This window comes from Cygnus olor, chromosome 24, assembly GCF_009769625.2.
Source record: "Cygnus olor isolate bCygOlo1 chromosome 24, bCygOlo1.pri.v2, whole genome shotgun sequence".
Taxonomy (NCBI): domain Eukaryota; kingdom Metazoa; phylum Chordata; class Aves; order Anseriformes; family Anatidae; genus Cygnus; species Cygnus olor.
Genome location: NC_049192.1, coordinates 5791910 through 5806831, shown reverse-complemented (window position 1 = coordinate 5806831; position 14922 = coordinate 5791910). Strand labels below are relative to the sequence as shown.

General features: G+C 56.4%; 1 protein-coding gene across 5 annotated transcripts in view; it reads right to left on the bottom strand.

Moving 5' to 3' along the window:
* Positions 1 to 592: 592 nt before the first annotated feature.
* Positions 593 to 14922, bottom strand: part of GRM4 (glutamate metabotropic receptor 4) — a 44748-nt gene continuing 30418 nt past the window's right edge. For 4 of the 5 annotated variants that reach the window (XM_040535849.1, XM_040535852.1, XM_040535853.1 and 1 more), the window contains 5 exons: positions 10677 to 10877; positions 9785 to 9921; positions 8414 to 9349; positions 2706 to 2952; positions 593 to 856 (listed from right to left, as the gene is read on the bottom strand). In XM_040535849.1, coding sequence (XP_040391783.1) covers positions 807 to 856; positions 2706 to 2952; positions 8414 to 9349; positions 9785 to 9921; positions 10677 to 10877 — 1571 coding nt within the window. In that variant the 3' untranslated portion in view covers positions 593 to 806. Of the gene's footprint in view, positions 857 to 2705; positions 2953 to 4109; positions 4427 to 8413; positions 9350 to 9784; positions 9922 to 10676; positions 10878 to 14922 lie in introns of those variants that run through there. The other variant, XM_040535850.1, reaches the window with a different exon arrangement.

The window sequence follows — 14922 nt, the reverse complement described above, 5'->3', positions numbered from 1 at the left end:
CATAAACATCCAGGCACTGAACTTTGTATTTTTTCTTTTTGTTTTTTTTTTGACTGGTCAGTACATAAAGCAGACATATTTCAATCCATATGATCATCACGTACATTAATTAACCACCTATAGAAATCAGCACTTTGAACACAGTCTAGGTTTTATTTTATTTTATTTCATTGTCTCTTTTTTATTTAAATTTTACGTATTTTTATTTATTTTTCCTTTTTGCAACATATAGAATTTGGTAGGATAAGGGAGAGTGAAGAGGGACAGAGGAAGACAGAAACAAAAGAAAATGAGGGATTAAAAAAAAGAAAGAAAACAGAAGGTGCTGCACAACCACAAACAATCTCACAAATTCCAGAAAAGGGAAAATGTTGGGTCATTTTTTGTTTTCTTGTTTTTTCTTTTTTTTTTTTTTGCCAAGATACAGAAAAAATAAACAAAGCCTTGCTGCAGTCCATCAGCTCTTCCCCTCACTTCGTCCCCCTTGCTCAACTGTTCCTCTTCCTCCGTGGGGAGGCATGCATCATCACGGTGGGCGGTGGGTGGTTTATTTTTATCATTTGTTTGTTGTTGTTTTTTTTTTTTGTTTTTTTTTTTTTTTGTAGTTTTTTTTTTTTTGCTGCTGTTGATCATCATCATCCCCAGGAGCTCTGCCCCCAGCCCGTCCAGGAGCAGGACCCCGCTGCCACCTCCCTGTCCCACCCCACTCCCCTGCAGCGCTGTGCCACGAGGGATGCAGCTCAGCTCCCTCCCACTTCGCGGCAGCCGCAGCCTCCCTCCGTGCCAGGTGGTTGCGATCCCTGGAGTTAAATGGCGTGGTTGCTGTAGCTGACGTAGGTCTGCTTGGTAGCCAGCGCTGGAAAGAGAGACAAGCCTCACATGTATTGGGTGACAAAATCTGCCCGCCCTTTCTGGCTCCCATCCTGTGCCCCCCATCTGGCCAGGGAGACGCTGGTGGGGACATGGCTTGGTGTTTGCTCGTGGATCCGGCCAGCCCTGGCACTGGGGACGGTCCCTGTGAAGACCCTGAGCTGTGCCAGAGGAGCTGAGCCCCTGGGGGCTCTCTAAAGACAGATCACCATGAAGAGAGACCCCGGGAAGTGCCACGAGCCCTAGGATGCATCCTTGTATTCCCATTCCCTTCCCTCAAGCTGGACAAACCGACAGATGCTCCACACTCCCAACACCTCCTCTTGCCCCAGTCCTGCAAGAGCCTGGCAGAGCCAGGAAAATACCAGATAACAATAACTCCTCCTGCTCCCTGCAGGGCTGTGCCGCTGCCTTTGGGCTGCGGGGCTGCAGCGTGTCACTTGCTTTTAGTGGCAGCCACAGGTCAGGGAGAGGAGGTGGCAGCAGCTTGCAGCACCCTGGCTCCTCTCGGTGCTCTGGCTGGGCACGATGCTCTGAAGAGACCTTGCCACCAGGTCCCCACAGACCACGCGGCTCAACAGGCACACAGACACCTCCAGCCAAGGACATGGAGCGAGACACAGAGGTCAGGACACCACAGGCAGCACTTTACGAGCATCCTTTACGAGCCCATCGCAGGCAGCACAAATGCATCCTTTACGAGCCCAGTGGGCTCTACCATCCACACGGGAGAGCGAAGACGCCAGCAGCTCCCCCTCCCAGCGCTCTGCGTCCACCTCGGTGCCTTGCTGACAAATGAACCTTGCCGGAGATTTCAGACTGGTTTTCCCAGCTAACAATTAGATAGGCCATAAGAAATTAGAGCTGACAGAGCTATTTGTTAGCTGCAATGTTTTCATAGCCAATCAGCCCGTATCAAAGCCCTGTGAATTATTTATTCTGCCGTTTATTTCAGGATCCGTGACCCACCAGTGACAGAGCGAAAAACAGACCCTCCGTGCCTCCCACCCTGGCAGCGATGCTGTGCCCAGCTTGCAGCCTTGGCACGCCGCTGCACACCCAGCTCCTGTAATCCCTATGCGAGACACATCAGAGCTGGAGATGCAGCAGACGGGAGGCTCAGCTCTCCCTGCTCCAGGCACGTATGAGCCTTGGGGGCTCCTGGTACAAGTCCTGAGGGGGAGAAAGATGCTGAGTGCAGCAGAGAAGAAGTGCCTGCAGAGTAGTCAGGCACTGGGACGGGTTGCCCAGGGAGGTGGTGGAGTCCCCGTCCCTGGGGGTGTTCAAGGAGAGGTTGGCTGTGGTGCTTGGGGACATGGTTCAGTGGTGACACTGGTGGTAGGGGGTGGTTGGACCAGGTGATCTTGGAGGTCTTTTCCAACCCTGATGATTCCGTGATTTCCCATTCCAGCCACCCATCAGCATTTCCCACGGGACAGCACACATGGGCTTGCAGAACATATGGAGGGAGTAGGCAGGACACATCCTGTCTCACCCACGTGGCTGCGGTGATGAAAAAATACGGTTCTTGGGTGGAAATAAATTAACGGAGGGGAAATCTGCCCTGCCAATGGACAGGACAGTTGCCCTCCCGTTGCAGATAACCAGAGCCCACCACCATCCTCAGGGAGCACAGTGGTCCCCATGACGTTGGACACAGCCCTTCCCATGCTGTCCTCACTGCTGGAGGACGGCAGGGGGGATCTGACACCTCCCTGCGCTGCCAGCATCACCTGAGCCCATGCAACACAGGAGAGCCCAGCTGCAGCCTGCCGGCCAGCCAGGGCTTTGGGCTTCCTGGCAGGACCCGCTCCCCCCACCAGGAACCACATTACCTTGTGTTTCCAGATTTTCGCACAGCTCTGATTTGGCCTCTCCGTTGGGGCGGAAGCCTCCCTTCTGGGAGAACTTGTTGGACATGGTGGCCGCCGTTACCACCGCCTTCAGGCTCCGCTTGCGCTTGGGGACGTTCTGCTCCGGGTGGAAGAGGATGATGTACACCTTGGGCATGTAGAGCATGCCCAGGGACACTGAGGCACTCAGACTCACCGAGATGGTGAGCGTCGTGGTCTGGATGTACATCTGCGAGACACAAGGGCACCAGCTCAGCTCACTAGGATGAGGAGGGAAATGATCAGCTGGGAAAGGAGGAGAGGAGCAGGGGACTGTGCAAACTTGGGGTTAAATAAATGGAGCGGGGAGGCAGGATCGGACATTTGGGCAGTATTGGATCTTAAACATCAGGCTCAAATTGTTGCATGGGCCAAGGCAAAGTACACGCGGAGAAGCCTGCTGCTCTACTTCTGCTGTTTCCACACCTGCAAACGTGGGGAAATACCATGTTGGTGCCTGACCCGCATTTTGGGTCCCTGGCACAGCCTCCCTGCACCAAGCCCTTGCTCTGCAGGAGCCTCCCCCCAGCAAGCTGCCGGCCTCCCAGCTTACAAACACCCTCAAGGACAGGGTCCACGCACCCTCCTGACCTTCCCCCTGCTCCCCAGCACCCACAGCACGCCCCACCAGCTGCAGGGCAGGAGCTCCAACGCCGTGGTGATGAGCACAGCGAGGACACCACGGCCACGGAGCATCCCGTGCACGCCCGTCCCCTTCCAACAGGTAATCCCCGTTCCCCAGCTGGCTCCCGGACCGTTGTCATGTAAGTCACATATTACACACTGACGCTGCCTTTCTGCAGTCAAAACTAATTTCACGCTCACTGTCCAGGACTAACAGTGACAGATGTTTTGCGAAATGAAAGCCCATTAATCTGACTGTAGAATAATCCATTTCTCTATGGAAAGCGCTTGGCAGTCTCCTCGCAAGCCGGGGGCATCTGAAGCAGGCAGCAACAGGAGGCGAAGGGACCCCCCTCCCTCCTCCCATCCCCACCTCTCGCCCATCCTCTCTCCGCCAGCATCCCCGCTCCCAGCTCCAGGCCCTGTCCTCTCCAGCATCCTCTCCCACAGCTCGTGGCTCACGTGGCGGGGGCTCTCCTGGCTGAGCAGGGAGAGGGCTCTGGGTCTCCTCGTGCCTGTGCACACACCATTATTTTTTATTCCAGCCGCGCTCAGACGCCGGGGCGGATTCACAGATTGCTAACAAGGAGGCTTAAAGCAGTTTCTGAATGTTATCCTGTAGCCGCTTGGCGTCCGGGGTTTCTTCTGGAGTTATTCCTTGGGTGGGATTTGGTGCCAGGGAGGTGGCAGCAGCCAGCGGTAGCAGGAGGAGCCCAGGGGCTGCAGAGCTGGTGCGGGCAGGGGGCCCCCAGCTCCCCCGCTGCATGCATTTAAGCTCAGGCTCCTTTCCTGGAGTCTGCGGAGCAAGAAGGTGACGGAGGACAGAAGCTGAGCACAGAGGGGCTACCAGGCTCTGCAGGGAGAAGGTGCGTGGAGGCAGCTCTGTCCTGTGAGTGAGAGCTGGGGGGAAGCCGCAGCTCCTGGCCTGGGCTCTTGGCCCACCCCAGGGCCTGCAGGACCTGGGCGCAACCGCGCAGAGAAACATTTCGCTTTGTTCCCCCCCTTCAAAAGCAAATGCACAGCCCTCAGAGTGTTCCGACCTGACCCAAAAGAAAAAAGCAACAAAGCTCAGTCTGAGTCAGCCAAGAAGTTTGGTTTGTCCCCAGAATAAAACCTATTGCTGTCACATGCGCTGGTTTGTTTGTTCCACCTTCTCTCTATATGCACACAGAGTCAAGTTAGGCAGATTTTAGAAATAAAAATGTCACTTCATCAGGAAAAGTCAAAACATCTCTCTGTGCCAGAATATCTCCTCTTTTTTTTTTTTTTTCTCTCTCTCTCTCTCTCTCTTTTTTCTCCTTCCCCCCAACCCCTTGCTTCTCTTCTTGGCTGAATTCTTTTTTTGGCTGAAGCTCTCCCGACTTTTCTGCAAGCACCCAGGGCCAGGCTCGCTGGCAGCGAGGGCAGCACGGGGACACCAGCTCCAGGTCCCCCGACCCCTGCCTTGGGGACCAGCAAAGCTCGGCGCAACGCCCCCGACCCTGCTGCGGGGCACAGCCGAGGCTCAGCAGCCCCCCGCCTCCCCCCCCCCCCCAGACTCCTGCTCCTCAGCAGATGCCTTTTGGAGGAGCCTCGCTTCGCAGTTCCCATATTTTCTGCCTCTGCAGACTCCCACCCATGCCTCGAGACTCAGAGGTGTTTTGGTGGAGAGGGGAAGCAGCCGAGCTCACGCCTGACATCTCCGTGCACGCTCCCAGCCGGGGCCACGTCCCCAGCACAGCTGGGGGCTTCCCTCTGCCAAGACCCCCAAGGCCACCGCAGCTACCTTCAGCCCAATGAGACATTTGGCAGAAACTGCCCTGGTTTTGGTAGCTGGCGCCAAACTACCTGGTTTTGGTAGCACGGCCAGCTCTGCATCACGTCAGAGCAAGCCCCTTTTTGGCTCGCAGAGGAATATTTTTAGCCTGGAGTCCAAACGCGGCGACGAAGCACTTCACAGTTAACCTCTCGACACGCCAGAAAATGACCATTGCTCACGGTTTCGGTTCCCACTCCCATAACTGGTTTCCAACCCAGGGCCCCGCTTCGCCCCCCTGTTAATGGCGCTTGAGCAGCCTCCAGAGCCCTCTGAAGCGTGAGCTGCGGCGGCAGAGGACGCGACACCTCCGCCTCAGCAGGATCTGCTGCTCCGTGGGGTGGCGAGGAGCAGAGAACACTGCCCACTTCTGACTCAGGATGCTGCTACGGCACCGAGCAGGGCAAGCAGCCGAGCAAGCCGTGCTCGCAGCATCGACTCCTGCATTTTCAGTGGGTGCCGGGGAAGGGAAAACCCGCTCGTCCTTTCCCCAGCAGCGCTAAGCAAACCGCTGGACGCTTCTCATTTGTCCTCTCTCCCTCGCTGAAAGCAAATGTGATAAACAGAGAACCAGACAATGACACCGCTGTTCGGCTGCTGCCTTATCAGTGCAGGAAATTGTCTCTTTCTTTAGATCCTCTGTTATTGCTATTTCTGTAATCCGCTGGGATCGGCAGGGATAAGAGGTTCTTTTGAGCAAAGGCTTGGGGGACTTGTTATAATAATATGCCACCTCCATGCAAAGTTGTAGGCACGAGGTGAAGGGAAATGCCAGAAAAATGGGGATTTTCGTCCTGCTGCCCCACGCCACGAGGCAGCCTTGGCCATGGGGGTCATGCAGAGGTGCTGGGTGCTGCAGGGGCTGCCCCGTGTCATCCCCCAGCCTCAAGCAAAATGCCTGCCATGCGCCGTGAGGACAACAGGGCCCCAGGCAGCGCTCCCAGCTTGTCCTCCAGGTGTGTTGAGCCCCCCACGGGGCCAAAGTCCCGGCAGCACCGGGGCAGAGGAGGGGGCTCCTCCTGAGCCCTGCTGGGCATCCCGGGCAATGCCAGCACCGCTGCAGGGCCGTGCCAGTGCAAACACTCCTAATTTTCACCCCAGCAACGTGCTCCAAGCCGGAGCCTCTGTACAGGCTGCACAACACCACCTTTTTCACCTTTTTCTCCCCAAGACCACGAACCAGCAGCTAAAGCATCACGGCCGGCAGCAAGCAAACACCTGATTCCTCCAGCTGTCCCTCTGGGCACATCCATCTCTGCGGCCTATCCCAGGGATGCCCCAAGCTGGCACCCCCCAGCAGAACGTCCTTGTGCCAAGCCAAAACGCTGCCAGCCCTTCCTGGGACTGCTCAGCGGCCGCCACAGCAGCAGCAAGCATTGAGAAAGAGCGCTGTGTCCAAGGGGAGCTGGGAACATCACTTTTTCCGCCTCTAATCAGCTTGTTAGCAGCCTAATAACAGAGAAGCCCTGCACATTACAAGCCCCCGAAGTGAGGCACAGCCTATTGTCGAATTGCTACTTGACAGCCAGCTTTCGGCAGCCCTAAATTATCCCATGACAAGCTGCAGTGAAGAGGTGAGCAACCTTGCGCATAATCTACAATCATTATCATTTCCATCTTTATTACCCACAGTATGCAGAGCACATTAAGGTGGCTTTAAGGGAGCTTTTGTTTTGCAATAATTTCTTTAAAAACCTGCTTTCTTGTTAGTATCTCCCCTGCCATCTCATCAAAATGGAAATGCTGCAAAAGGCTCCATTTATTTCCTTTAATTCTCCTTCACACTTCTAGCTGGAGCAGGCTGGCTTGGTAGCGATTTTTTGGTTGAGGCAAGGTTCAAGGTTTGTGTACAGACTCAGGCTCTCAGAGTCTGATGCTCTGAGCAGAAGCAGCTCTCCAGGACGAGTGAAACTCTGGTGTCCACACCAAAAGGCCTTCTGGTCTTTGCCAGCAAGCAAACCCTCTTACAATAGGCGTTTCCAAAATCCACAGCTTCAGCAGCTCGGCATCGGTGTGGACACACTCGAGAGGGAATTACCCCAGTTGCAATGGGTCCAGAGGGGGAATCCGAGTGGTGGTCACCCTGAGGATGTTGATGCCAGGGATTTTTAGGAATAGCAGCACCAAGGCTTATGTGTCACAGGCAGTGCCAGGCTGGCAGGCACGAGCTGCTCGCATTTAACATAAATGCGATTCTCGATTCTCATTTTGTCTGGCAGGCAAAGGGGATTTTGGTCTCATTCATGAGATTTTTTTTCCTTTGTTCTCACTCATTCTCACTTGAGCACACGTTTCATCCGGGCTGGCCCTGCTCCCGTGGGTACTGGCACCAGCAGCACGCTCTGCGCCCAGCACAGGCAGCTGGGGACAGGGAGGGAGGCAGGCAGACTGGTGGGTCCCCAGCACAGATCCACTGCTGGGATTGTCCATCCTGTGCTCGTCTACACAAGCGGGATTCAGAGCTGCAACAGGTCCCGAGGAGCACTGGCTCCCCAAAGCCCCCAGTGGCAGCACGGCCCCCCAGGACAGATCCTTGCTGCGCCCCGCTGCAGGTCCCCTCTGCAGCCACAATGAGGAATTCGTTGTGGGTGCTGTGTTGCCAAACACAGATATTAATTAAAATTGCAGCAAATTGAGTGAGAAGGCTGCCAGGTGCCCCAGGGAAAGAGGGGAATAGTTCAGGAGCCTGCTCCTCCCTTTCCCTTGCCCCCAGCTCTCTGCGATTTCAAAGAGCATCTCCATTTCTCCATTTGGCACAAGGGAAAGCAGCTGGCTGGGTACTCCTCAGGGTTTCCTTTCCATGGTGCTAATGACACTGGGGTCCTGGATCTGCCCACGTGGTCCCCAGCTGCCCCAGGGACCCGTCCCCTCCACCCAGCAGCAGCCCACTTCTACCAGCCCCGCTCGGGGAGGGGCAGCAGGGACAACAGGACGCAGAAAATGGGAGGGAGAGAGGAAATGAACCAGGAAAGACAGGGAGGGGAGAGGGAGGAAAGACACACACACAAAAAAAATCTGGAAAAGGAAAAGCAAGACTGGCGGGTCGGAGGCAGGAGCCTCTGCTTCCTAGTGGAGCAAGAGGTTTCAGATCAATGCTTCTCACCACGATTTCCAAGCTGGCAGGGCCGCGGAGCAGCACCCCTCCTCGCTCAGGACACGCCAGCCCCTCGCAGCCCCCTTCCTGGCAGCCCACGGGGCCACCAGCCAAACCACTCCCCTTCGCCTCCCTTACCTTTTCTGCCGACTGCGATGTCCCAAAAAATATAGGGATGAAGGCTAACCACACAATGCAAGTAGTGTACATGGTGAACCCAATGGGTTTGGCTTCGTTAAAGGTCTCCGGGACCCCGCGGGTCTTAATAGCATACACAGTGCAGGTGACCATGAGAAGCATGCTGTACCCAAGCAAACAGATGAGGGAGAGGTCCGAAATGTCACATTTGAGGATGCCCCGAGCAAAGTGGGGGTTTGTAGTCCGCTGGTCCTCGTAGTCAATGACAGAGTGGGACGGGTCCACGATGAACCAGATGCAGACACCCACCAGCTGCAGCGAGATGAGGCTGAAGGTGATGACCAGCTGGGAAGCGGGGCTGATGAACCGGGGAGCACTCACCGACTTCTTGCCCTGCTCGAAGATGCGGTAGATGCGGTTGGTCTTGGTGAGCAGGGCGGCGTAGCTGATGCTCATGCCGAGCCCGAGGAAGATGCGTCGCAAGGAGCAGGTGCTCAGGTCGGGCTCGGCGATCATGAGGAAGGTGGTGGCGTAGCAGAGGAAGATGCCTGTCAACAGGACGTAGCTGAGCTCCCGCCCCGACGCCTTGACGATGGGCGTATCGTTGTAGCGCACAAAGGTGACCACCACGAAGAGGGTGGCAATGATGCCCACGATGGCGATGAAGACGGGCACCACGGCCCAGGGCGAGCTCCACTCCAGCTTGATGATGGGGATGGGGGTGCAGCTGGTGTGGTTCTCGTTGGGGCGTTCGTTGAAGTGGCACCTCTTGCAGTGAAACTCATCCAGCTGGTACTGGTAGCCATCGCAGCGCTCGCAGTGCCAGCAGCAGGGGATGCCCTTCACCAGCTTCTTCCTCTCTCCTGGCTTGCAGGGCAGGCTGCAGATGGAGCTGGGGAGCTGGCTCCCACCCCCGGGCCACAGCATGTTCTCCACCTGCGGGGTGAGACGGCACTGACCCCACTGATGCTCAAGCCAGGCATGGATGCATCCCCTCGCCCCATCAGTACACCCCCAGCCCTACCCAGCATGGAGAGAGGGGGGTGCTGAAGCTCCCCGTCAGCCTTTTGGGAAACGCGGGGGATTCAAAACACCCAGAGCAAAGCCCCTCTGCTCTGCTATTGCTTCTCCTTCCCTTATCAGAGCTGTGGAGTCGGACGCCCAGAGGCCCCGTGCCAGCAGGGCATGGCCACATGCTGGTGGCACGTCACCGTGGCTGAACCACACGCGTGTGCCCCTGACGCCCCCAGGTCTGGCTGCCTGACTTCGCATCCTTGAGTCTCAGGTGAGTTTCCTACAGGACAGGTGCACGGGAAATACCGTGGGACATTCCCTCACCAGGGACGGGACGCAGCCAGCCCCCAGCCTTACCTTCAGGTGGAGGTGGTCGGTCCATTGCCCGATGACTTTGTACTCAGGAGTGGAGTTCCTGATCTGGTACTGGTAGATGTCATAACGCCCCGGCGCGTCTCCGTTCTCATTGAAGGTCACCGGAGTCCCAGCAATGCCTGCAAGTGATGGAGGGCTCAGCACCCGGAGCGCCCAGCACCACGGTGCGCCCTGGGTGACAGCACCCAAGGGCCCAACATTCCCCCTCGGCACGGGGCTTCTCGCTGCTGGGACTGCCGCAAGCTGCAGCAAGCTGCCAGAACAGTGCCAGCACGAGCACGGGGTGGAGGAAGTAATTATGGAAAACAAAACCAACCCCACACCTAAGCTGGCACAGGGACCCCCTGTGGGGATCAACCCACTGGCCCCCACCAGGGGCCGCAGCTCGCTGCGATGCCACGTGCAGCGTGCTGTTACGCCGGCCATAGCACTGTTTCTTTTAAGAAAGGGGGACAAAGAGCTTTAATGTTAAATCAACAGATAAACACTAATAAAAGGAGGGAAGAGAAAAATCAAGCAGGAGGGAAAAATAAATAAAAGAGACACTGCAGAGGAGATCACGGAGAGGAGATAAATAGAAGTAATAAGGAGGACAAGACAGAGAATGTTTATTAAAGAGATAGAGCAGAGGAAAAGATGTGTTTCCAGAGATCTGAGGACAGACAAGGGCACAGCAGCGTGATGCCGTGGGACCTCTGCCAGCCATGGTGCAAGGCAGCAGCACGGGCAGCAGGCAGGACTGCAGGGCGCAGGCAGGACCTGCTGCTACAGCAGTAAATTGTGGGTGCTGCTGTGTGGGTACCCACGGTGGGGGACAACCCAGGACACCCAGCCCAGCAGGACTGACTCCCGCCAGCCCCAGGTACGGACAGACCTGAGAAGTTGACGTTGCGGATGTACTTGAGCAGCTCCACGCCGTCCACCGGGTCCATCCTGGGGCACAGCCCCACCTTGCCGGGACACAGGTTCTTGTGCATGTTGTGCAGAGCGTGCCCCATGGCGTAGACGGCGTCGATGACGAACTGCACCTTGCCCTCCTGCTCGTACGAGGAGTCCTGGCCGATCCGCTCCCTGTCTGCGAACACACCGAGAGCAGGGCTGCCGCCACCCCGCCGCCCCAGCCGCTCACCCCGGGGATATTTCTGCTGCAGCCAAACCTTTGCAAACAAACCTTCTCATCCCCAGGGCTGAAGCAGCTGGAGACTCCAACCCCATCCCCAAAATTACAAACCCATCAGGCAGACAGGGGGCTTCTTTCCCAGTGGGAAGCTTACACCACCTAGCCATCCCCCGAGGAGGAGCAGCAGGGCAGAAACGTGTCTCAAACCACCCCAAACTCTTCCTGAAGCAAAACCCACACAGCAGCTGTAACTGCTGGTGCCAGCCCAAGGCATCGGCTGCATTTGCACTGCAGGGCTCAGGCTCAAGCCTGGCCTCCAGCTGAAAGCCCTCCTGCTGCCAACGTCCCTGGTCCAGAGGGGCTGGGAGGCGCTGCTGGGGATGCTGAGGTTCTCACCCAGCTCCTCTGGGCACACCTCGAAGGGTGTTTCGGGTACTGGAGCTGGGCTCACGGGGCAGGAGGGGAGCAGTGCACAGCCAAGAAAGACCCACGGGGAAAACATCCACACCTCCTCCCTGCAGCTCGGTTCCGAACACGTGGGTGCTGGCAAAAACATGGCTTGGAAGTGAGAGCCCCCAGGATGTCACATCCCAGGACACCCCGCACTCCTGGGACACACTCACCAGCTCCCAGGGCTGGCACCCAGCTGGGCTGTGATTCCCATCCCACCCTCACCCCACCGTTGGCCTCGTTCATCTTGCTGGGCGCTCCCAGCAAGCACCAAGGGACCATCCAGGCAACCTCCAACACCAGCTGCATGTCCCCTGTCATGTTCCCGAAGCCCCCATCGCCCTGTGCCCCTCGTGTCCCCCCCACCAGCCCCGCTCCTCGCAGACCCCGCAGCCCCGGTTGGCCCCATTTGCAGGATGCTGCAAGGACACGATGATTACCAGCAACAGCTGCCTGTCTCTCCTGTCGTAACCACCCTTAATGGGGCTGGAAACGTGTTCATCATTTAGCAAAAGACACAGACTAATGTAGCACGCTGTTAATTACAGCTAAGAAAGTATCTGCCGTGGGGTGATGCTGCACCAGGGAGCCAAAACTTCTGTGGCATGGACAGGTGCCCACGGGGCACTGCAGATTGAAGAGCTTTCCCAAAAGCTTGAGCTGCTCCAAAGAGGCACAAGCATCCTAGAAAGCTATCTGAGGGCATCCAGAATTAATCCTGGCTCCTCCAGGCGGGCAGGACAGCATCCCCCAAGTCCCCGGGCCAGATGCAGAAGCACAGCCGACAGCACACTAAAGCAAATTGATAGCGAACTGACCAACAAGAAAAGATGATATCAAGGAGGGGAATTTATAGCCCATCCTTCAAAGTTATAAAAATGCTTTTGGACTACGTGGAGATTACTCATGCGAAACCCGTCAAGTTATCCTTTCTTCCACGTTATTGACAGGGGCTATTAATCTTCTCCCTCAACTTAGGGCCCTTCCCCGCATTCATCTCAGCGCACAGACAAGCCACTCTGTCTTGTCAAGATAATTACCCGTTAAAAAAATCGGGTGTTACAGACTGCACACAGGCGCTGAGCCCCTGGGGGCATCCCAGCCCTGCTGCTGCCCCCAGGAGCCCACCCACTGCAGCGGGAATTAGGCTGGCGTGGAGAGGGGACAGGGTGGAGCAGGATGCTGAGGCTCGTGACGGCACGTTCCCGATGCGGAGACAATAAATCTCCGTGAAACTCTCAGTAGATTAGGGCTGCAAAAGGGATGTGACCCTGCTGATTATAACAGCAGGGTCGTGCATCGTTCTACAGGGCTGGTAATTAATTCTCAAGCGGGTGAGGAGCCTTCATGGGCATCCCTCCGAGGACGGCAGTGGCTATCTTCTCCAGCGGGATGAGACAGGATCAGCAGCAACTCCAATCACATCGCCGGCACCGGCTTTCAGCAGGAGTGAACCAAAACCACTCACAGTTCTGCTCTGGAGAAAATTAGGGTGATGTTGCCTCCCAGTTGCCACCAGAACCCCACGAGCCCCCCTGGGCACCTCAGCACCAAAGCTGGAGGTGCCAGTTTGGAGCAGCTGTGGGTTTTAAGGAACGCAGAGGCATCACCCATCCCTGCCCAGCCCTACCCAACAGCAGCATTTCTTCATCTTAACGAACACGCAAATGGGGCAAATCCTCCCCTGTTGGCCCAGCTGGGACACACTATGTTGGAGAACTGCCAGTCCCACAAAAAAAAAAACAAAAAACATATTGGGCAGAGGCTGGAGAGGAGCAAACCAAGGAAAAGAATATGAGGAATTGCAAGCACAGAAGGAAAATCAAACCAAAGCCCTCTCCTCTCCGCCCGCATTGCTGCGCTGCATCCACCAGCAGCCTGGAATCTCCAGCCCTGTTTCAAAGCGCAGCTACCATCCAGCCCCATTAAACGAAGGCAATTAATTAGCTTTCCGGAAAAAGCTTGGCAGATCCTGCTCCCAGCAGGGTGACACAGGGACAGGAGTGCACAAATGCTGCAGGGCTGGTCTTAGGGACAGCAGGAATCGCCCCAAAACCGGGTACCCCCTCCCACACACTCTCACCATCTTCCAGCTCTCCCAGGCGCCAACCAGAGCGATGCACTGTCCTGTTTGGTGAGGGAGCTTTTTGGTTCCTGTTTTGGGATGCAAAGCACCTAAAAGCTGGCATTTCCCTGTGCATTTTGTGTTCTACACAAACCAGAAGCTCACGGAGAAAACCCATATAACTGCTTCTACAAAACCACCCTACGTGGGGCATTTGCATAAATCTCGCAAAGCAGGCACGCATGGCACCATGCAGGCAGGTTATTTACTTCAGGTCCTGCATTAGTTCCCCTCTCTGTTAATCCACCAAGCAAATGTTCAGGAGATAATTTATTTCCTGACAAATTCCGATAATTTAAAGACAGCTCCTAGGATATTTGCCATGTCATGGTTTCAGCTGCCTCCACTAATACCTTAGCCTTGAAATATTGCTTGTTTTAACACTACATTACTATGAAGATGAAGACATCAGTGCTTTGCAGGACCTCCTCATGCATCTCCTGGTGCTGGGGATTTCCTGATGCAATCAGGAACGATCAGGGGCTCTCAGACACCCAAGAGTTTGGGCACAGGCAAGTTTTCTTGCTGCCCTTATGGCTTGCCAAACCCTATGCAATAGGCACAAGGCTCCCGAGGGATGCTGCGGTGCGAGAAATCCCTTGCAAAACCCAAGAGATGTCCCCAGGTCAGATCGTTTGGGGGTTGCCTTCAAGGGTGAGGATGTACAAGCACCATCCCGCCAGTCCACAGCGGTGAAAGGGGATTAAAAAAAATCAGCCCCTTCCCAATCAAACTTCCCAGGCACGGCCAGGCCCATCCACCCACCGACGTCCGCGCACAGCTTGCGCACAGGTCCCTCCCGAGGGGGCGGGGGGGGGGGACATGCAAATGTCCCCACGTCCCGCTGCCTTGCAGCCTGCCAGCCGCCGTGGCGTTATCAGCCTTCAGCCGGTGCCAGGCAGGCAGCAAATCGCTCCCGTCTCTCAGCAAACATGTCACCTCCTCGAGCCTCCAAGCAGCACCTCAGCAGCAGCGCTGTCATCCAGACAGATCCCCGGCTTGCCTTGTTTACCGCGTTAATCCCGACAAGCCTGCTTTAGCTGGAAGTGGCTAAAAACACCCAGCGACGCTTAAGGAGGAGGCCACGAGGCTTGCGCTGGGGCTGAAGCACCCAAGGATGCCCCATTCCCTGCCCAGAGCAGCACGAGGACACATCAGCGAAGCAGTTTGCAAGGAGACGCGGGCAAACAGCACCGCAGCACACGTCCCAGGGCGCTCGCCTCCTCTCCAGGCACCCCAGCACCCTCCCATGGGGTGCCCAGCACATGCCCAGCACACCCACGGCCCCAGCACCGGCCAAGCAGGAGCCGGATCCTGCCCCTGCGCCACCAGTCGGCCCCATTTCTCTGCAAGCACCCCGGTGTTCAGCCCGACCGGGTTAGACGGGAGCTGTTTGCAAGGGAATGAGGACGCACCAGCGGCTCC